This window comes from Barbus barbus, assembly GCF_936440315.1.
Source record: "Barbus barbus genome assembly, chromosome: 10".
Lineage (NCBI taxonomy): Eukaryota > Metazoa > Chordata > Actinopteri > Cypriniformes > Cyprinidae > Barbus > Barbus barbus.
Genome location: NC_136738.1, coordinates 31273229 through 31297653, shown reverse-complemented (window position 1 = coordinate 31297653; position 24425 = coordinate 31273229). Strand labels below are relative to the sequence as shown.

Genomic DNA, 24425 nt, shown 5'->3' with positions numbered 1-24425 from the left:
AAATAAAATGACATCATACATGATCGGAACATCAAAGAATGACAGAATGTCCAGTTTTGGGTGAACTGTCCCTTTAAATTCATCAGCTGTCCAACCTGCTCTTTAGATCTCAGAATATGCCATTAAAAACCCACATTGTTTGTTATCAGTATCAGTGAAAGTCATAAATAATCCAACAGTTCCAAGGCTGTGCTTCTAGTCTCTGTGCTGAAAAGAGTTCGAGGGTCCCATCGTAAGGCCTCCAGTCAGACGGTGGTGACTCTCATAACCACTTCTCTAGGTTTAGTGGTGTTTGTGCTGATGTTGCTGGCTGGGCTGCGTGGCTCGTGTGGACGTAGATGACTCAGTAAATGCAGGAGATTATAGGGACAGTGCTGGTCCGGTAAAGCTGGCCCGTCAGTCTGGTAGGAGTCCTGCGCTGCAGCTGTGGTGTTTGTGTTTGTCGTGCCGTCGAGCGCCGGTGTCACAGCAGCAGCCATGAGTGAAGACGGTGTAGGAGAGACGTCCGCTCCTGACGGATCCCTCTGGTGGAGCAGCGAACGTGCCCTCTCCTCATTATTCTTCAGCTCCTCGCTGTCTCGCTTCTTGTCATAGTTTAAAACTTTCCACTGCTGATTGACGGCCTGCCAGCGGTGGAATATACGGAAAACGGACGGGCCCTCGTGGACGATTAGCGCTGCGGAGAAGAGAGATTCATTCAGGTTACTGTATGTTTCTGCAATGTTTTGATGATTCTGATAATTCTTGAGTTATATGGAAGCTTGCTTCTGCCACAAAACAAAAAATGGTAGTTGTGTCCTTTTAAATCTTATCTTTTATCTTGCAATTCTTGGTTTGTACTTTGCAATTCTGAGTTTATATCTCACAGTTCTGAGTTATTTTGTAATTCTGAGCTTATATCTCACAATTCTGAGCTTATATCTTGCAATTCTGAGTTTATATCTCACAATTCTATTTTATATCTCAAAATTCTAAGTTTCTTACAATTCTGAGTTTATATCTCGCAGTTATTTTGCGATTCTGAGTTTATACAGTATCTCACAATTCTTTATTTCTTTATATTATTAGTTTATATTTCACAATTTTCACTTTCTCCTCAGAATTGTGAGTTTATGTATCACAATTTTGAAAAAAAAATCTCAGAATTGCAAGAAAAAAAATTTAAAGATAAAAAGTAATTTATTAGATAAAATAATTATATATAATAAAATAAAATAATTATATTTTTTATTTCATATTCCATGGTTAAATCTAAATGCAAAAACCTTTACTAACATTCTAATTGAACCTCAGGAAGGTAAAAACAAAAAAATGAAATGAAGTGAGCACATTAAGCAAGTCAGACTATAGACAGCTGAAATCGCACATCATTGCACATCACTCAGAGTGGTGTAAAGTCAAAACCACATACTGTACTATATACTAGTTGTGTTAGTGACGAACAAGGCCAAAGATCTGTATCTAAAATGTCTGTATCTACTAAGTCTACAGTAATTTTGCAACAGTCAGTTGCATTCTTTTCGTTTATGCTCAGTGAAAGCTGAATGATTCTTGAAGGTTGTGTTTGGAATTAAATATTAGCATATTTCAAGGTATGTACTGTATATATAACGGTATGCAATTTCAATTGGCAGTTTGCTACATTGTTGTTACATGACCAAACACACACACACACACACACATTTATATCAAGAAAGAGGTGTTAAAATAACAGCTAATGTAGCATGTGATGTGAGTACTGTTTGCATACTGTGCTCAGTATATAATGCAGCGTTAGTAAGAGTATGATGGCAGAATGAACCCAGCGTATGATTTCATACTAATGACTCATAAATCTCTGGATCCAGGCGTATGTGTGTTGAGCTCTGGGTCCAAGCTCTAATCCAAACTCCTGGAGTTTTTCTCTGATTTATGCCTGTTTAAACTGGAGGTAATATTAATGAAGGTAGACGGCTGTGTCTGGCCTGGTTCCTCATTACTTGAAGCTCTTTCTCTCTGTGTGTTTGTCCAGCGCTCTGAGATGTTTGTGTCCTCGCGAATTCTGTGCAGAAGGTTGATGATGACTCCTGACCTCTTTACTAACTTTGTCCTCCTGTTTCTGTCTTTGTTCTCTCTTTTCTTACCTTTCTGGGAAGTATTTTATTGTGATTCAGGCCCAGTTTTGGTTTCTACACTCCTACTCTAACTATAATGTTTTGCTTTGTATTTGGATATGTAAAGGAGTAATTCACTGAAAAATGACAATTTGCTGAAAATTTACTTATCATCTTTATTAGTTTTTAAATGTCTATATAGGTTTTGTTCATTTTTATTGATTAATCTTAGTTCAGTTTCAGTTATTTTAGTACTTTTAATATTTTAATTTAGTTTTATTTGGTTTTAAGTACCAAAATTATATTTTATGGTTTAGTTTTAGTGAATAATAATAACCCTGATGTGAGTCAGTCATTGAAATGGAAGTAGTTAACATTAACTAGTTGGTATTACATATTCATGCATAATATGATTTTTTAATTTGTTGCTCTAAGTGAGTTTTTTTCCTTTGAATCCTGCTGCGTTGGACTCATGGTCACTGGTGTGCATTGTGAATCACAGAAGATCATTTGAGGTATGTCGAGTTTTTGAGATTAAATGCAATTCATTACAGACAGAGTATGTCAAGGATTTCTGCTTTTAAACACACATACTTTCTGTGGATTTCTCTGAAGAAATTTTCTGTGAACTTAAATATATTCATTGTACTAAGAAAACATACCGTAACTTTCAGAATGTAAACTTTCTTTCCCAGTAAAACAAGCGCTAAAAAAAACTGCGTAAAAGACTCATTCTGACTGATTTGAATCTCAAATCTCCCTTTTCTGTCAAAGATACTAGAAAAGGTAGTATCCTCGCAATTATATTCCTTCTTAGAGAAAAATAGTATTTGTGAGGAATTCCAGTCGGGATTTAGACCGTATCATAGTACTGAGACTGCTCTCATTAGAGTTACAAATGACCTGCTTCTGATCGTGGTTGTATCTCTTTATTAGTGCTACTGGATCTTAGCGCTGCGTTCGACACTATCGACCTCAACATTCTTTTAAATAGACTAGAACACTTTGTTGGCATTAGTGTTATTAGCATGGTTCAAATCGTACTTATCTGAACACCATCAGTTCGTAGCAGTGAATGAAGAGGTATCATATCGATCACAAGTGCAGTACGGAGTACCTCAAGGCTCAGTACTAGGGCCGTTACTTTTCACACTTTACATGTTACCCTTGGGAGATATTATCAGGAGACATGGTGTTAGCTTTCACTGTTATGCTGATGATACTCAGCTCTATATTTCTTCACAGCCCAGTGAAACACACCAAATTGAGAAACTAACAGAATGCATAGTCGATATAAAAAACTGGATGACGAGTAACTTCTTACTGCTAAATTCTGAAAAAACAGAGGTGTTAATTATCAGACCTAAAAACCCCACATGTAATAACCTAGAACACTATCTAACACTTGACGGCTGCTCTGTCAATTCTTCTTCATCAGTTAGGAACCTAGGTGTGCTGTTTGATAGCAATCTTTCATTTGAAAGCCATGTTTCTAGCATCTGTAAAACTGCGTTTTTCCATCTCAAAAACATATCTAAATTGCGACCTATGCTCTCAATGTCAAATGCAGAAATACTAATTCATGCATTTATGACCTCAAGGTTAGACTATTGTAATGCTTTATTGGGTGGTTGTTCTGCACACTTGATCAACAAACTACAGCTGGTCCAAAATGCAGCAGCTAGAGTCCTTACTAGAACCAGGAAGTACGGCCATATTAGCCCGGTTCTGTCAACACTGCACTGGCTTCCTATCAAACATCGTATAGATTTTAAAATGTGTTAATTAACATGTGTTAATTTTATTTAATTTCTTTATTTTCTTAAATATGTGGGTAGATAGTATTTATAGAGTTGTAACTTTTTAGTTTTAGTTAGTTCTTATTTGTAAGTCGCTTTGGACAAAAGCGTCTGCTAAATGACAAAAGTAAAAAAGTAAAGAGTGTAAAGACCATCGACTCTACCGTGCGACTCCACCGGGCAGGGACACCGGCAAGGGATAGTAGTAGCTTTTTATTTAATTTTTTCATTGATATGTTTATTATTGAAATGTTGTTGTTATATGCATGTGTTAATTTTATTTAATTTCTTTATTTTCTTAAATATGTGGGTAGATAGTATTTATAGAGTTGTAACTTTTTAGTTTTAGTTACTTTTTCTTATTTGTAAGTCGCTTTGGACAAAAGCGTCTGCTAAATGACAAAAGTAAAGTAAGTAAGTAAAGTAAAATCTTGTTAATTACTTATAAAGCCCTGCATGTCTTAGCTCCTCAGTACTTGAGCAAGCTCTTACCACATTATAGTCCTCCACGTCCGCTGCGTTCTCAAAACTCTGGCCATTTGACAATACCTAGAATATCAAAATCGACTGCGGGCGGCATATCCTTTTCCTATTTAGCACCCAAACTCTGGAACAATCTACCTAACGCTGTTCGGGAGGCATGCACACTCTGTCAGTTTAAATCTAGATTAAAGACACATTTCTTTAACCTGGTTTACACATAACACACTAATACACTTCTATTATTCAAATCCGTTAAAGGATTGTTAGGCTGCATTAATTAGATCAACCGGAACCGGGAACACTCCCCATAACACATGATGTACTCGTTACATCGTAAGAAGAATGGCATCTACGCTAATATTTGTCTGTTTCTATTCTGTTTCTCAGTCCGTGTCCGGATCAGATGGTGGATCAGCGCCGGGAGATGATGTCTGTGGCCCTGATCGTCGGCGGAGGCCGGACACCTGGATGAGCCCCGGGGACATATCCCCAGTGAAGACCTCAACTTAAAATACAATAAAACTAAAAATAAAACAAAATAACTAAAAATATAATAAAATACCTAACTATATAATACTATTATTGTTAGAAATTGCAACAATATAAAAATAGAAATATAATACATTTATACATTTAAATTATTATTATATAAATTATTTTAATTAAAACAATAAGTAAACAATAATATCCTGGCCAGAGGAGAACTGGCCCCCCGACTGAGCCTGGTTTCTCCCAAGGTTTTTTTCTCCATTCTGTCACAGAGGGAGTTTTGGTTCCTTGCCGCTGTCGCCTCAGGCTTGCTCAGTTGGGGACATTTGATTTCTAGCGATTATCGTCAATTTGATTTCACAGATACTATTTAAACTAAACTGAGCTAGACAATGACATCACTGAATTCAATAATGAAATGCCTTTAACTGAAAATTGAGTGTTTAATCTTATTATTATACATTACTGACACTCTATCCTCCAATTTGATACTGTTAAGTGCTTTGACACAATCTGTATTGTTAAAAGCGCTATATAAATAAAGGTGACTTGACTTGACTTGAACATACGATGAACTTGACCTTTGACCCCAAGCAAACTGTACATACCGATACAGGCGACATCCATGAAGCCGTACATCCCGTAACAGATCTGGAAGAGCAGGTCTTGCCGTTGCCACTTGGCCGAAGGGCTGAGAGATGACCACACCAGCCACGAGATACTGGCGATGAGGAAGAGCGAACCCAAGATCGCCGCCGCTATCTGGACCTTCTCTATGACGGTGAGTGAAATCGCTTGCCACTTCATTAAAACACAAAAGAGACAGAGAGAGCAGGGGATTTCAGTGCTACTGTATTTCTCTGTTCTACTATTTATGATTAAAACTCAAAAGATCCACTTCCATTTTTAAATGCTAGATTTAAATAATTTCAAAATTAAATGCTACATTTAAAGGATTCAAAAAATCCATTTTAAATGCTACAATGTACTTATTGTGTTCATATTGCATTGCAACACACTTTTGTTGCTATTGAGGTGGGAAATGAGTAAGGGTAGGGACAGGTTTGGTGGTATGGGTAGGTTTAAGGGTGGGTTAAAGTGTAAGTATGGGTCAACAGTTTAAATATAAACGTAATTACACAAATTAATTACAGATGTAACTACATAATGGTATTTTTAAAAATATAAGTGCAATGTAAAAACATGTATGTACACAATAAGTGCATTGTATCAAATGATTCATTTAAATGTAAATACATAGTAGTTAAGGCCACCTAATATAAAGTGGGACCCTACATTTAAATGATTCAAATGTTCTATGATTTGAAAACAAATGATGGCTATGACCTGATTTTTATTTTTGATTATCTAAAAGAATCAAGAATAAGCTGCACAGTTAGTTAGTTAGTTAGTTGACAGAATTACAGATACACATTTGGAGTTTTATTATTTGTAATGCTCCTTATAAATGGCACTTCAGTTAAAAAATATAGTACGACCACTATTACATACACTATTGATTTTGTTTAGTGCGCTACCATTCAAACGTTTGGGGTCAGTAAATGAATACCTTTTTTCAGCTACGATGCATTAAATTGATCAAAAGTGACAGTAAAGACATTTATAATGCAACAAATTCTTGTTCTTTTGAACTTTCTATTCATCAAAGAATCCTGAAAAATCAAATGTATCACAGTTTCCACAAAAATATGACAACTGTTTTCAACATTGATAATAATCAGAAATGTTTCTTGAGCAGCAAATCAGTATATTAGGATGATTTCTGAAGATCATGTGACACTGAAGACTGCAGTAATGATGCTGAAAATTCAGGTTTGATCACAGAAATAAATTAGATTTTAAAAATACATTCAAATATAAAATAACTTTTCCGAATTGTAATAATATTTCACATTATTACTGTTTTTATTGTATTTTTGATCAGATAAATGTAGGCCTGGTGACCATAAGAGACTTTTTTTCAAACACATTAAAAACTTTTGAATGGTAGTATGTGCTTAGCACACATTAAAGGCATCTTCCTCAAAAGTAAAATAATTATTAATAGAATAATTAAGAATCCCAATCCATAATGAAATTCCTAATGTTGCATCTCGACATGGTTTTGAGGTGTTTTACCTGCAGCAGGTTCTTGGTGCTGATGGCGATCACCTGATACTTGTAGTAACAGAGTTCACAGGTCCATGAGCCTCTCTCACTGATCCACTTGATGAGACACGGCTGATGAGTGCTTCGAACGGAGCCGCTGCAGCGACACGGGCTCAGCAGCTCACCCTGAAACACACACACACACAAGTTGGAGCTCATATTTGAGGAGGATAAAGCACCTCATATTTCTTCAAAGGCAAAAATATGCAATTTGGTGCAGATTCTGATATTTATATGACCAAAAAGTGATGAAATTCTGATGTTTGTTTACTTTACAACAGTATAACAGACTACTCAAAATGCATATAAATATCATTGTCACTCTATATCTCCAATAACATGTCTTAGTAAGATGATATTTAAATGCTTAGGTTGATGATCAAAATAATGTTGATCATTTAGAGGCCTTAGAAATTCATGCATCGAATATGACAAAATTATGCTGTTAATAATTTCTTTTGTTTGCTGTAAACGTATTTTTAAAAAGCTTTTGTTCTCTACACATTTTCCAAAACCAAGCTCTTATTCAAAGTTTTATCTTGGTTTTTAGAAGCTGCAGTTGACAGTTCAGGCATAATGAAAAATGAAGTGTGTGAATTGACAATTTCAGAACAAATAATTTATCTTCCTCATGGACACTGTATGCATTTTAAATAGAAGAAAATAACTTCAGTCCAACATTCATTCAGAGTGGCTTTTCAAGTGCACTATATACAGTAAACTGCTGCTTACTTTATCATCAGAAGCTCTGAGAATCACAGAAAACTAGCTTTTCTTTTCTTTTGCTTTTAAGAAATCCATTTCTATTCAAAGGATCCTGAAAGAATGCAGTTTCCACAAAAATATGAAGAATAAATATGATGATAAAGTAATAAGAAACCAAATCTTGAAGCACAAATTTAGCATATTATAAGGATATAATATATTTTTTTGAAATATTTTAATGTATTCATTTGAATTTAATTGTAATATATAACATTAATATATTAAATTATTGTCTTTTTTTAATGATTTTCTTTTGTTCTTTCCCTGATTTACAATTTATTTAATATTATTGTTATGTAAATACTTGTATATTTGTGTATTATTTCTCTTCTGCATTTGGGATTGTTGTGTTGGTATTGGAATTAATAGTTGGAAAATGGAAGTGCCTCTGTCACTGAACAATTTGTATGTACCGCTTGTTTATTTGATTTATTTTGATAAATAATTACTACCATAGTACTATTCAATCTCATTAGAAATGGAGTGTTCTGCTCAATATTTGAGTATGCTGTCTGTATGTATGCTTATTAGAGTATTCTGGCATTAGTTAAGCAACACAATCCTGGCAAACCAATTTAGGCTGGTTGAATCTGGTTTTTGTCAGTAGGCCGCTCTCTGTGTTTTGGACCAGAGCCTCTAGTGTGTGTGTGTGTGTGTGTGTGTGTCGTGTAGTATATTTACTCTTGGACTGTGTTGTTGTGAGTGTTGTGTGTGTAATATTCTGCTCTGCTGCATGTAGATGACAGCGTTAATGGAAAGCGGATGGATGTAGACGTGTCTGTGAGGTGTAACTGAGGAGCAGACACAGGAACAGGTGCGGCGCAGTGTGAGCGCTCACCTTCGAGCAAATGCGCGAGCACTAACGCTAGCATCACGCTGAGAGACATCCACACTCGCACACACAACGTGCCCTCTCGTTTCTCTCCAGAGTATAAACAGAGTCCGAGTTAAACGTTTCAAAATCGTTTCTCATGTCCAAACCCGAAAACACAGATCAGATCAGCTGAGGTTAAACTGATGCATTAATGCTCTGGGTGTTATTTCTCAGAGTTTGCTCATTCAAAGCTCAGGATATATAATAGAGTGCTCTGCAGGTGTACAGGATAAAAAAAACAAAAACTAATAGTTATCGCTTTATTTACCCAGTTGATTGATTACACTGATAATTGACAAGTTTTCTAAAATGTTAGTGTTAATGATGCAAATGAGGTATTATTTAAATAAATGCACTAATTTTATTCATTTCTAGAACAAAAATTGGAACACTGGATGAAGTCAGTTTCCAAATTCTTGTTTAATTTTTTTTCGGGGGGTAATTTTGGGTATCTCATTTTTGTCACTCCATAATTCAGAAAATACTTAGAATAGACAGAAAACAATATATTTTCCAATTTTTTGGGGGGGAATAAAATGTATATAATCAAGCAAATTATATATGAACAAATCCCTCTGTACAAACCTTCAGGATATAGACAGGAATAAAGATGTAAAGGTTGGTGTGTGTAAGTGCTGCTGAAGTGGAGATATATGGCTCAATGTAGGAGAGAAAACTCATTTTGAGAAAAGGGCTATTGAAATTGAAATCTATTGACATAGATAAATAAATTTGCTATAAAAGAAACACTTAACAGTGTCTTTTGGATGTTTTCTTTCCACTAGTCTGAAAAAACACTTTATGAAAAACCAAAAAGCCCAAAATCTCAAGCTTGACAGGTGCATGTGTTGTTGCCTGCAGTGTCTCGCCGTAATTAGGAGAAATGCAAATCGACACAAGTTGAAAAATAGTTGTATTTCACAGTATTTTCAGAGAAACTCCATTTCATCTCCTGAGCAATGAATGAGCAACCTCTGAGCTTTAAAACTAATATAAAAAAATGCACAGTTAAAACATTCAATGAGAATTGTTTGAGTTCATATTGAGATCTCTGACTTTTGATTGCAGACTTTGGTATTGTGATATTTGTGCACCGTTTGAGACTATATTGAGATTACTGGGGTCTTTTTCCTCAGGAGAAACATCTGAGAAGCAGGAGACTAATTTTGGTCTCCATTAATCTCTTTGCTGTTGAAGAGAAACAAATGAGATCTCATTTGTGATTATTCTTTCCTCTATGTCTCCTAGAGGAACATTTTATTGCTCATTGGTTGACCTTTTAGAGCTCAAGAGACTTAATGGAGTCCTCAGACAAGTTTCAGTAAAGTATTAACTTCATCTCTGAAATTTCTCATAAAATGAGTAAAAAGAAGAATGAGCCAGTAGCTCTCACCGAATGAGGATAGCAACATTTGATGAGAAATGTTTGAGTTCATATTGAGACAGCTGACATCTGTTTCTTTAAAGTATTACCTTTATTATCCATAAAGTTGGGAAAAATAGCATATAATGGATAGCAGCTCGGATTATTTGATCTTTGGATACATTTATGAGAAATATGTGAGTTTAAATTGAGATCTCTGACTTTTTAAAGCAGACTTTGGTGTCTTGCCAAATCTGAACACAGTTTGAGACGTTGTCTCAACATCTCTGGAGGAATAACATGACATTTCTGTTTTTTTCCTCAGGAGAAACATCTGAGAAGACCTAAAATTCTCCATTAATCTCATTGCTGTCTGGGACGAACAATCAAAACAGTCAAGAAATCTCCGTGCTTCTTGAGTGGAGCTCTCAGTAAAAGCCGCCTCGAGCTCAACTTAACGTGAGTATTACATAAACACGACCCCGATGCTCCTTCAGCCAAGAAGAGTGCTACCTCCGTCACAGCGTCGAGAGGAAATAGAAAGGGAGTGTTGGGACAGACACAGGCCTGTCTGCAGATGGACTTAGTGGGAGCGAGTTGGCCGGACAGTATGAGGAGAGCAGGAACAGCCAATGGGAGGAGGACGGCACAGGAGGAGACGGGGAGCACGTCCAAACCTGCAGCCTAATCCACCTCCGTCTTCTCAGGGCACAAATCAGACGGCCATTACAACTGTGACAATCTGTTTCACTTTCTCCACCGAGAGCCACACTGCGGATAAAGAGTTTAATGCCGTTCATTTCGCTCCTGTTCAAGGTAGTGACAACCAAACGCTCAGTAAATAATAATAATTCGTTACATTTATATAGCGCTTTTCTAGGCACTCGAAGCGCTTTACATACAAGGAGGGAATCTCCTCAACCACCACCAGTGTGTAGCATCCACCTGGATGATGCAACGCCAGCCATAGTGCGCCAGAACGCCCACCACACACCAGTTTACTGGTGGAGAGGAGACAGAGTGATGAAGCCAATCAGTGTATGGGAATGATTAGGAGGCCATGATGGTCAGAGGCCAATGGGCAAATTTTTCGAAGGACATCCTGGGATTTTTTTTTAATGACCACAGAGAGTCAGGACCTCGGTTTAACGTCTCATCTGAAGGACGGTGCATTTTACAGGATAGTGTCCCCGTCACTATACTGGGGTGTTAGGACCCACACAGACCACAGGGTGAGCACCCCCTGCTGGCCTCACTAACACCTCTTCCAGCAGCAGCCTAGTTTTCCCAGGAGGTCTCCCATCCAGGTACTGACCAGGCTCAACCCTGCAAAATGCATGTAATGTGAACCGAAACGATCTGAATTCATTGTTAATGAAGTGGCGTCACTCTCTTTTGGACAGTGTCAGCTACTCTGTCCCTCATGTTGTACTCCAGTCATTTTCTTTTTTCCAAAAATTCAAGTTATTCTTATCACGTTGGACTAAAACCTACTGACTTTACTCACACAGGATATAACAATTTCAAAATAAAATGTTGATTTTTCTTGTACTTTTCTGATATTTTTCCTCTTGTTGCACAAGATAAAAATATCTTGTTGCACTTGTGCTGTTCCCAGTCAAATATGACAAGCCAACCAAAAATTGCTTTCACATTTCTAATTATGCTACCAAATATTGGATTCAATCTTTTCGTCAACTTACACTCACCTAAAGGATTATTAGGAACACCTGTTCAATTTCTCATTAATGCAATTATCTAATCAACCAATCACATGGCAGTTGCTTCAATGCATTTAGGGGTTTGGTCCTGGTCAAGACAATCTCCTGAACTCCAAACAATGTCAGAATGGGAAAGAAAGGTGATTTAAGCAATTTTGAGCGTGGCATGGTTGTTGGTGCCAGACGGGCTGGTCTGAGTATTTCACAATCTGCTCAGTTACTGGGATTTTCACGCACAGCCATTTCTAGGGTTTACAAAGAATGGTGTGAAAAGGGAAAAACATCCCGTATGCGGCAGTCCTGTGGGCGAAAATGCCTTGTTGATGCTAGAGGTCAGAGGAGAATGGGCCGACTGATTCAAGCTGATAGAAGAGCAACTTTAACTGAAATAACCACTCGTTACAACCGAGGCATGCAGCAAAGCATTTGTGAAGCCACAACACGCACAACCTTGAGGCGGATGGGCTACAACAGCAGAAGACCCCACCGGGTACCACTCGTCTCCACTACAAATAGGAAAAAGAGGCTACAATTTGCACAAGCTCACCAAAATTGGACGGTTGAAGACTGGAAAAATGTTGCCTGGTCTGATAAGTCTCGATTTCTGTTGAGACATTCAGATGGTAGAGTCAGAATTTGGCGTAAACAGAATGAGAACATGGATCCATCATGCCTTGTTACCACTGTGCAGGCTGGTGGTGGTGGTGTAATGGTGTGGGGGATGTTTTCTTGGCACACTTTAGGCCCCTTAGTGCCAATTGGGCATCGTTTAAATGTCACGGCCTACCTGAGCATTGTTTCTGACCATGTCCATCCCTTTATGACCACCATGTACCCATCCTCTGATGGCTACTTCCAGCAGGATAATGCACGATGTCACAAAGCTCGAATCATTTCAAATTGGTTTCTTGAACATGACAATGAGTTCACTGTACTAAAATGGCCCCCACAGTCACCAGATCTCAACCCAATAGAGCATCTTTGGGATGTGGTGGAACGGGAGCTTCGTGCCCTGGATGTGCATCCCACAAATCTCCATCAACTGCAAGATGCTATCCTATCAATATGGGCCAACATTTCTAAAGAATGCTTTCAGCACCTTGTTGAATCAATGCCACGTAGAAGGCAGTTCTGAAGGCGAAAGGGGGTCAAACACAGTATTAGTATGGTGTTCCTAATAATCCTTTAGGTGAGTGTATTTTCGTTCAGTTGGCACAGGTTTTGTATTTGTTTTTGGACCTGATTGATTGTAGGCCTCATTGATCTGAGCTTATGCAGCTCAGTTTCAAAGTGAAAATTGCCAAAATGATCCACAAATAATGTTTTTTATATATTTCACTTAGATCAATCAGGCCTATGATCAATCAGTTACAAAAAAAAGAAAAACCCTGTGCAAATTGAAAGAAAACAAGTTGAAAAAAATATTGAATCCAAGATTTGGTGATAACAGCATAATGAGAGAAAATGTTATAGAGCAAAATGTTATAACTTTATAGAGCAACGCAATACAATAGTTTAAATTTTTTCAAAATATAAACAATCATGCAGCCAACATTTGCTGTGATATTTAAAAGATTCAGATCTTCAAACAAATTTTAATATTACATTACATTATTAAGATAATGCAAGTAAATACAAAATGCAGTTTTTAAATGATGATTTCTTTTATTAAGGGAAAAAAGCTGCCCAAACCTACCTGGCCCTATGTGAAAAATTAATTGCCCCCTCCTGTCAAATCATGAAAGAGCTGTGATTAACCACGTTATTTTAGAAAGCTGAGTTAAATTTGACTAGCCAAACCCAAGCCTGATTACTGCCAGACCTGTTGAATCGAGAGATCACTTAAATAGAAGCTGTCTGACAAAGTGAAGCATGCTTAAAGAGTAACACAGTGATTTTGGATGAAGGAATGGTCTCTGATCTCTTGTCAGGTGTTCTCTAACCTCATCAGGCATTATAGGACAAAATGTAGAGCTGTTAAACTGACAAATGGAGGTTTCAAAGAGTATTGAATAAAAGGGTGGCGTTAATTGTGGCCAATGTGTATTAGAGAAAAACATATATTTCATAATGATATTTCCCCCAATTTTAAATTCTTATTATCCAATGAAAGGTTAGATTTTTGTCAATTTTTTAAATAAAAGATCAAAAGGATTAATGATACAGATTAATTTTCACAGCCTTCTTTGATCATATTTACCAAGGGTGCCGATATTTTTGGCCATGAAAAACCCATCTTTAATGAAAGAAATATTACTAATTAAAGTTGGATATATTACATTCATATAGTACTCATAGTTGGATGTATACAACTTTATATATTGTATAGTGTTCATTCTTAGTTCATGTTAACTAATGTAGTTAACTAATGAACCTTATTGTAAAGTGTTACCGTATATTAGATGGCTTTACATGAGTGTACTGTATGTGAGTACTATATGAATGTACTGTATATATCCAACTTCAGGGTAGTAATATTTCTTTCATTAAAGAAGGATTGAACAGATCCAAGAGCAGCTGAAAGCATGATAAAATAAGAATAAAAATGGCACGTGATGTCAGAACGTTTGGCGGCTCTAATGCATTCCTGTGAGAAACAGCCATTTAGCTTGAAGGGTGTGAAAAAGCATGTCATGGTTAGTGTGCGGCACGGGTCTGCAGAACACAAAGTACCTTAGTCAGATTATAACTCCCCTGTAAAACTGTGTCAGTCGTGTGCCGCTCTGAATTATGAATAAGTATGACTCAGAAATAAATAAACATCTGAGACGGTGCCGGGTGGAGGGAGACTCGAGGGGGATTCTCAGCTAGACTTCAAGGAAAGAGAGAAACCGTGTCACTGATTGACACGCTTTAAATTAAATTATCTGGCAAGATTAAAAACAGCCACTCCTGTCAGAAATGTGATGCGCTTTAGCGTGTTTGATAAAAGCTGCATTTTTATGTCTATTTAGAGGCAGGTTAAGAAATATCATTAAAATCAACGAAAACATTTAAACGTAAGCAGGAAAGTTGCATTTGAACTACTCTAGACTTTCCAAAGTCTGGTGTCCCATTACGTTTTATGAAGCAAAAATTATAAGTTATTTGATCATTTATATATTTTTTAAGAGAGCTATTAGATGTTTAATTATCTATAATCAACTAAAATGAAATTAGCCTGTGATTTTGGCCTGCTCCACCATAGACTGTGTTGAACAGACTATACTAGAAAATAAACAAGTATATATATATATATATATATATATATTACTACTTATACTTTTACTTATGTATTTATAATATTTTGTGTATATAAATATACATATAATAAAACATATGTATCTACAATGTATATACTATTTTTTAATATGTATTTAATTTATATATTGAATTATATATTGTATATATATATATATATATATATATATATATATAATATTTTTTACAGTATATATATATATATAAACAATATTTACTGTAGTTTGACCTCTTGTGGTTGATGATGAACATTTGAAGGTTAAGCTGGTTTTTGCACTGATCATTAGTACTCTGTTCACAGAAAGTGCCGAGTGCAGTAATCCATATGGAGATATCCATATCAGACCTACTTTCCCGATTAATGGTAAGTAGGTCATTTTACTAAATGTGTCAGACTGAGTCCTTATTTGGTTCCATGTGAATTAAAACATCAGGATTAGACCAGATTTCATGTCCTGAGTTGATGCTAGCTAAAGAAACTGATAAACAACAACTTTTCCACATGCAAACACCAAATTGTAAAAAAATTTGCCATACCTTGTCTAGATTAAATGCTGGTTTTCGTGAAATAAAAGGAAAACTCTACATAACAGCAACAAAGAAACCTGAACTAATAATATGTGTGCGTCCTTCGCATTTATACTTATTACAGGCCCTTTGAAAGCCCGGCACTCAGGTTTACAAACCACTTCCACTTTTCAGCAACATTCCCGCTGCTCTAAAGAGGCTAAATGAATTGAATCTGTTGTAAATAACAAAATATATGCCAGGAAAGGGGCTGCCTTTGACTCTTAATGATGCACGAATGTACCGAACAACAAAAGGCGGCACATAAGCGCAGCCGTAAGCCGTTCTGAAATAGCATTTTCCATCATTGGCTTGCTGGAGGGACATTGAGTATTTGGGCCTCCATTCAGTGTGATGTGAATGTAACGTGGCAGAGAAGTGGAGTGTAGACCTGCGTTATTGTTAATGCACAGAGCCGTGCCTCCACAGGATTACGGCATGCAAAATAATGCGTCCTTATCCGGTGCGGCCATAAAGGCATCCAGAAGAACTGTGCTGGCCGTTTGTCTTCATGCTGCTTCTGAAGCTCTTTATTTCATCAATCAACCGTATGCGTGGACTAAAATTACAAAAATGTGATTTTGGTCCTTGTATTTTTTTGTTGTAGTGCCTTAAAGGAATAGTTCACTCAAAATTGAAAATTGGCTTAAAATGTCCTCACTCTCAGGCCATCCAAGATATAGATGAGAAATGCAGCATTACATCACTTGCTCACCACCGGGTCCTCTGCAGTGAATGGGTGCCGTCAGAATGAGAGTCCAAACAGCTGATAAAAACATCACAATAATCCACACCACTCCAGTCCATCAAATAACATCTAGTGAAAAGCTGCATGTTTGTAAGAAACAAATCCATCATTAAGGCATTTTAACTTTAAACCATTGCTTCTGGCCAAAATACCATAATCTATAATAAGTCCATCTCCTGTTGTCTCTCACATCAAAATCCACCCACATATTTGATTAGAGCTGTTTTGGACTGTTTTTGGCTTGTTAATGGTGCTTGACTTGTGCAGATTTCTCTCCTGATTCAGACCAGGCGACCTTTTCACTGGAGGAAGCGAGTGGTGTGGAGTATTGTGATGTTTTTATCAGCTGTTTGGACTCTCATTCTGACGGCACCCATTCACTGCAGAGGATCCACTGGTGATGAAATGCTACATTTCTTCAAATCTGTTCCCATGAAGAACAAACTCATGTACATCTTGGATGACCAGGGGTTAGTAGACTTCCAGCATTTTCATTTTTGGATGAACTATATTCCTTTACTTTTGGACTGTATCTATCTAACTGTTTCTACAATTTTTCATGTACCATAACACTTGTTGTTGTTGTAAATGAAGGAAGAACACTCAACATGTTTCTCTGCTTCTCAAACACAGCTAAACTCTTCCCTGGCTTCCTCATAAATCTCTTCGTCTGCTAAAATGTCAGTACAGATGCTCAAGCTGAGGCTCTCTGGGGTACGAGCGTGTGTGAGGCACGTTATACTACAGGGATCTCAACAGCAGATTGATTCTCTCTCATCTGAATCTGTCTCTGCAGGTCTACAAAGCTGAGGTGAAACAGCAGAGAAGCTTCACTACTTGATCACTTCACTAGATGAAAGCAATTTTCTGGGTTCAACACAGTTCTCATATTTTACAAAAAAGAAGAAAAACTCACCGTTACAGTAATGCACAAAGCCAGTTTTCCAGAGGGTTTAAAAAAGGAGAAATGTAAAGCTTGTGTTTTGTTATTTTGTACATTAATTATTTAGTAAAAACCTGTATTTATTTTGACACATAAAGTGTCTGCATTGTTCTTTCCAAAGTGAGGCTACTTTCTAGAACTTTCCGTGAACTTCTGGTGAGGTGCTGGAAGATGCTGAAACTACATCAAAAAAAAAAAAAAAAAAAGCAGCAGCTGGTTGCACACTTCTGAGGGATCATATGCCAACCAAAAAACTACAAACTAAGAATGCTAATGGATCGCACTTTCCAGGTATTATAGACCTCACTGGTTTGCTGAATGTAAGCGGTCTCTATCCTCATGCATATTGTAAACATTACTGGCTTTACACTGCAAAAAAATATTTTTTTCTTGTTTTCGAGCACAAACATCTGAACATTCTGAAATCAAGATACTTTTACTTAAAAGCAAAATGACTTAAGATATTACATTTTGTTTTCTGAAAAAAAGTATCAAAAGGTATTTGAGAGTCCAAACAGCTGATAAAAACATCACAATAATCCACAAGTAATCCACACACTCCAGTCCAGCAATTAATGTCTTAAGAGGTGAAAACCTGTGTATTTGTAAAAAACAAATTCATCATGAAGACGATTTAAATGTAAATCGTTTCTTCTGGCTAAAATACAAGTTCATAATCTGTATTAACGCTTCCTCCAGTGAAAAAGTCATCTCCTGTTGGCTCTCACATTAAAATCCACCAACTGTTTTTTTATCTGTGCAGATTTTGCTCCTGATTCAAAAATTAAAAACATCTAAATGATTTATTTGCTTCTTATAAACATGCAGCTTCTGGCTTCTCAGGGCATTAACTGATGGACTTGACTGGAGTGGATTATTGTGATGTTTTTATCAGGTGTTTGGACTCTCATTCTGACGGCACCCATTCACTGCAGAGGACCCATTGCTGAGCAAGTGATGCAATGCTACATTTCTCCAAACCTGATGAAGAAACAAATTCATCCACATCTTGGATGCCTTGACAAGTACATTTTCAGTAAATTTTCATTTTTGGTTGAACGATTCCTTTAAATTTGGTACATTTTTCAAAAAAACAAGACTTCAAGTAAATCTATCTACATTTAAGTATGTTTTGTACTGGAAAATTACAAAAGAGAAAGTAAGAAAATCATTTTTTGCAGTGTATTAGCGTTTTGTTATCGTGACAGATTGAGGTTTGAGGTAAAGGTTTACACAGACAAGGTACTAATAACTACAATATTTCAAATTGAACACAGTATGATGTTTAAATCTTTTGAAGCAAACTGTAAATGCTTTAGAGCTGAACTTGCATTGAACCAGAAGTCATTTCTTGTGCTTTCCAGATCTAATCGAGATGCATGTGTGAAGACAGAGATGTCTAGTTAATGCAATGTGACCTGACACTTCAAGAACAATCATTACATTTTGAAACAAAACACCAGTCAAAGACGTCTGAGAGATGCAGCAGAACATTACCGAGTGCTATTACTCAGTGTTACACATTTAAACAGGATGTTTTCATAGCACCATTGATCTACAGCCTGCTCAATCAGCAGAAAACAGGCATGAATCAATCAGACAGCAACAAAAGACAGAAAATCAAAGCTCTGCCCTTCATCTAGACACGTCTTTCCATCATGTAGTATCTGTAAGACATCAGTTCTGCTTCATCTCGGCGCACAAAAAGCACAAGAGAGAAGATCTGATCACTGTTTAACTGGAACAATCATCTGAAATCAGTCCCTCGGGTTCTCCTGCGCTCACATTTCTGCTCTTTACACTTACAGCAGAGCTTCTCCAAGACATCACGCTGCTCGCTTTGGGGCAGCAATCTTATAATTGCGTGAGCACAATGGGTTTGTTTCAATCTGAATTCAAATTGTGTCATTATGGAGCGGTTATTAAAAACACTAAAGTGCCTCGGAGGAGCTTTCTCTGATTCATAAACGCAGTAAACACAGATGCTGAACATTTCTGCTGTTATTGTCAAGGAAAAAGAGATGCAGTTCATTTAACACACTTTGACCTTTTGTGAAATGCATAAAATAAGCTTTCTAACGGTATGTTTCCACTGTGACAACATGCCCCATTACAGTGGAAATATGACATTAGAAAGCTTATTTTGAGCTTTAGAAAGCAAATTTTAAGCATTTACAAAACACAAAGCAAAAAATGTAAGAGTTACACAGTAAAAAATGATTTTTCAAAGTTGCAAATAAAATTTATTGGAATACGTTTGGCAAGAAAATACAATTTTAGATTTTCTTCCTTGAAATTTGTTTAATTTAATGTTATTTGTATTTCTGTCGTCATTATTTGTGACATTTACTAGCAATTTGTGTGAAAACTTTGTACACTGAAATAATTTTTCGAAGTTGTAAATCAAAAGAAATAAAGTACTATTTTAGTCTTTCTACTTAAAAACGTTAAAAGTTTTTGCATTACTTGCTGTTTCTTTGTAAATATTTGTGAAATTTAAAAGCAATTTTTGAGTGAAAATTGTTTTGTCAATTAAATTATTTATGTCATATAAAAGCTATCCTCTACATTAATAAAATTGGTGTATTTACTTTGATTTTCACTCAGAAATTGCTAGCAAATTTCATAATTAAGCACCAAGAAATACTAAGTAAAAAATCTGAAATGATATTTTCTTGCAAATGAAATGATATATATATTTTTTTCTTTTCTTTTTTTACAGTGTATCTTACGGTTGTGTGATAACTAGCACCGGTCTACTCTGTAACTAGTGTTTAAAGGTTTTTGCTCTTTGCTTATGGCCGTCTGAGGAGGAAAGTCGATCCCTCTCTGTCGACTCGCCTCAGGTTTCCTTCTTTCAGTGCAGGTGAGGATCATCTCGGGTAACATGGGAGTTATTTAGCACGGTTTGTGTGCTATAACACTCAACTCACTCCAGTTTTTCATTTACTCTGAATTGGCCCAAGCTCAAATGTATCAGTGAAACAAGTGTGAAATAAATGTTGTTCTGTTGTAAATTCTGGTGAATCACCTTCCCTTTGGGTGAAGACGGTGCAGAGCTTTTTGAAGTGGAAACAATTTGCATATCATCATGAATAATTTATGAGGCCTGCTCTGAGCTACAGTTTTCCTGCTAAAACAAGGCACATTACGAAAAGTAAATACTCCATTGCCATTTGCAGGTCCGTGACCTTAAATTCATGAGGTTAATTCAAACAGGACTCATGGAAATTAATAAAATCGTTAAAAGTCATAAACATTTCTGGAGAGTAGAGAATAAGAGCTTTTCTAGTTATGCACGGATAAAAAATTATCTTTGGAAATGCAGTCTCTATAAAATTACAACCGGGCAAGTCATAGAAATCAAACTGGAAAAAAGAAAAAATAATTTAATTAAAAATAAATATAATAAATCATTAAAACATGTTATGGAAATTCACTGATCAAAAGTATGAGAATCCTGTTTAAAACTTTCACTGGCATTAAAGTTTGATCATTCAGCCACCTGAGAGTTTCGTTAGCTTGAATGTTTTAAATCTTGAAAATTATTTTTGTGTAAATTGCACTGATTAATTATTATTTTTTTCTATTTTACTAAATAATAATGTGCTTTTAACATAAATTATCTTATGTCAAACAACTAGAGTTCATCTGAAGTGCTGTCTGTGCATTGTGCTTGGGGGAGTGGCCATTGGCTCTAGCTCATGAATATTTAATTAGGATTTACATTTTAAGGAGGTTTTTGAAGTAGAAAGACTTTAATAGGAGCCTATTTTTGTGAAAGGAACACCAGTAATCTTTATGTTTGTCCGAAGTTCAAAAATGGAAACTTGCATACCATCAAAAAACGCTGCTTATTTATTTTATTTTATTTTCATAGGACAATATTTGGCTATTTAAAAATGTGGAATCTGAGGGTGCAAACAAAAATATTGAGAAAATCTGGTAACACTTTGAAGGGGTGTGCATAAGACTGCATGACACCTTCATAATCATAATAATATGAAGGAGGTTTTATGCATGGTTATGACAACTGTCATTAAGTGTCATTCGCTCAGTTGTCATTTTTAATGAAAATATTACATTATTTGACCTACCCCTAGCTCATAACAAAGACATCTCAAACAATGTCATCTTTCCATTAAAAATTACATAACTGAGCGAATGACACTTAATGACAGTTGTCATAAACATGCATAAAAAACCTTCATATTCATGACATGTCATGATTATGAAGGTGTCATATCAGTCTTATGCACACCCCTTCAAGTAAAGTGTAACCGAAAATCTTCTTTAAAGTTGTCCAAATGAAGTTCTTAGCAATGCACATTACTACTCAAAAATTAAGTTTTGATATATTTACGGTAGGATATTTTCAAAATATCTTCATGGAACATGATCTTTACTTGATATCCTAATGATTTTTGGCATAAAAGAAAAATCATTAATTTTGACCCATTGTTGGCTATTGCTACAAATATACCTGTGACTGCTTTTGTGCTCCAGGGTCACGTTTATCATATGCATTGGTTTACTTTATAGTGCTGGTTTCTACCTGTTCCGGCCCCTGGAAGCATATCCTGCACACCGGGGTTCCTTCTGCATAGCTGATGAAGGAGAATCTGTCATCCCATCGGTCCTTGGGGAGCTCTTCCGCCGCGGCGCCGGTCCAGGGTCCGTCTGCAGCCGTCTCAGCGTCCTCTGTGGACGGGGTACTCCAGTGCCGGAGCCGGTGGGCTCGTAACGTATTGTTGTTATCCGAGGCAAACGGGCTGATTCTAGCCGTTTGTCCGCTCATGGGGTTTGTAGGAGCCTGTGGCCCGAGCAGAAACACCTTGAGGTCACTGAAGAGAACGCAACAGCGGCTCTTCAGCATGCTTCATCCAAGAACGGGGAGAATCGGCACTGTCCTGGATCAACTAGCGCAGGTTTACGGACTCCCTGTTAGTTTTTAGGCTGTGAAGAGCGAATGCGTGAAAGACATTGTATTCCGACACAAGTGCAACATAAGTGATGCATTAAAGTCGCAACCTGCATTAAATTGTTCATTGCACTTTTGGAATTTAGCTTAAAGGTTTTTTCTCCATTCTGTCACCGCTGTCGTCTTTGACTTGCTTTGACCGATTGCTCAGACACTGTTAGAAGAGAGCTGAACTGGATGATGACATCAGTAAATCATCAATGAACTGACTTTAGCTGGAAAAATTACTGTCCACTTCTTGGATTATTAACCAACGATTAAATTCCTTTGACTCAATTTGTATTGTATAAAATGTTATAGCCTATAAATAAAGATGACTTGACTTAAAATCGATTGCAAGTTAAATGGAGAAAGAAACATGCTTTTGTAAAATATTTAAGTGCACGTCTATATTGCATTCTGAATTAAGTAAAAAAAATAACGAAAAGGCATTAAACAGGTGTCAGAAGCCATAAGATCGATTCAATCCATTGGGTTTGAGATCTAGATGTCCTCCCGCAAAGTAAGTCGCATGCCACATGTGTTAAAGCATCCCTCAGTGATCCGCGTCCAGGTGTCTGCGCGTAAAGGTTAAAGAGATACCTTCCGCGTTTCTGCAGGTGATGCTTCTTCGAGCGGACGCCGCATGTCTTCGGTCGCGTCGTGAGCTAATGCTGTTCTGCGGTGGTTTTTCGGGTCGTGTTCGCGTGACTCCTCGGGATGTGTAATCCGAGTTTAGGTTCCGCTGGACGGTGACTCGGTGTGGCTGATGCGGCGGTTTCAGCACTGTGTTCCCCAGGACAGCGAACGAGCGACGTTGAATTGAATTGAATATATAGAGAGAGAGAGAGAGAGAGAGAGAGAGTGACATACATCAGATAGAGAGATGAAACTTCTGCTGAACTTCTTAGCTGGTAAAACATGTATGTGTTGAAACGGCTAATAATAAAATGTGACATTCTGTAGTTTTGTCTCATATTCATCTTTTAATCATATTTGCAAATGTCTTGACTCCACAGCCAACAGAGCAATTTTGTCTTTACTGCTCCAATACTTTTGGAGGGCACTGTATGTCAGTCACTAATTAATTGACTACATTACTCATTTGTAATTATTGTGCCAATATATGTTGGAGGAAAACAATTGTTTGCTATTTTTTTTATGTTACCTCTGGAATAGTTTTGTATTTTATCTATCTATCTATCTATCTATCTATCTATCTATCTATCTATCTATCTATCTATCTATCTATCTATCTATCTATCTGTCTGTCTGTCTGTCTGTCTGTCTGTCTGTCTGTCTGTCTGTCTGTCTATCTAACTGTCTATCTATCTATCTATCTATCTATCTATCTATCTATCTATCTATCTATCTATCTATCTGTCTGTCTGTCTGTCTGTCTGTCTGTCTGTCTGTCTGTCTGTCTGTCTGTCTGTCTGTCTATCTATCTATCTATCTATCTATCTATCTATCTAACTGTCTGTCTGTCTGTCTGTCTGTCTGTCTGTCTGTCTGTCTGTCTATCTGTCTGTCTGTCTGTCTGTCTGTCTATCTATCTATCTATCTATCTATCTATCTATCTATCTATCTATCTATCTATCTATCTATCTATCTAACTGTCTATCTGTCTGTCTGTCTGTCTGTCTGTCTGTCTGTCTGTCTGTCTGTCTGTCTGTCTGTCTATCTGTCTGTCTGTCTGTCTGTCTATCTAACTGTCTATCTATCTATCTATCTATCTATCTATCTATCTATCTATCTATCTATCTATCTATCTATCTATCTATCTAACTGTCTATCTGTCTGTCTGTCTGTCTGTCTGTCTGTCTGTCTGTCTATCTAACTGTCTGTCTGTGTGTCCGTCCGTCCGTCCGTCCATCTATCTATCTATCCATTTTTTATTATATGTTTGCATCGAACACTCTAAGGTTCCTTTATTTTCACAAATAATAACTTAAAAAAATAAACCTTAAAATATTATTATTTTTAAAACCATAAAACCTAAAACATATATAGGTTACCTTTAAAATATTCATGGAGTAATTGTGACTACTAGCTCCATATTCCAGTGTAACTTATTTTATTAAGCCTAACCTCCCATTCTGCTTCTTTTATATTCCAAAGCGCATTTACCAAAATAATGTTATGATTATCATATAAAAATAAGAGCGTTGACTCTTAGTCCCGCCCATCTGTCACATCTTGCCTCCCCAT

General features: G+C 36.6%; 2 protein-coding genes across 3 annotated transcripts in view; one reads left to right on the top strand and one right to left on the bottom strand.

Annotated features, from left to right (window-relative positions):
• The window catches only part of LOC306876491 (X-ray repair cross-complementing protein 5-like), a 31097-nt gene extending 26214 nt beyond the window's left edge, over positions 1-4883 (top strand). For both annotated transcript variants that reach the window (XM_079427702.1, XM_079427703.1), the window contains one exon: positions 4763-4883. The gene's annotated coding sequence lies outside the window, so the exon portion shown is untranslated. The remainder of the gene's footprint in view (positions 1-4762) is intronic.
• Positions 246-22130, bottom strand: LOC306876495 (E3 ubiquitin-protein ligase MARCHF4-like; the record flags this gene model as incomplete). The annotated part of the gene is made up of 4 exons (XM_079427718.1): positions 246-676; positions 5473-5665; positions 7004-7159; positions 21810-22130. 4 exons carry the CDS (start codon positions 22128-22130, stop codon positions 246-248), a joined length of 1101 nt encoding a protein of 366 aa, XP_079283844.1.
• Between the last annotated feature and the right edge of the window lie 2295 nt (positions 22131-24425).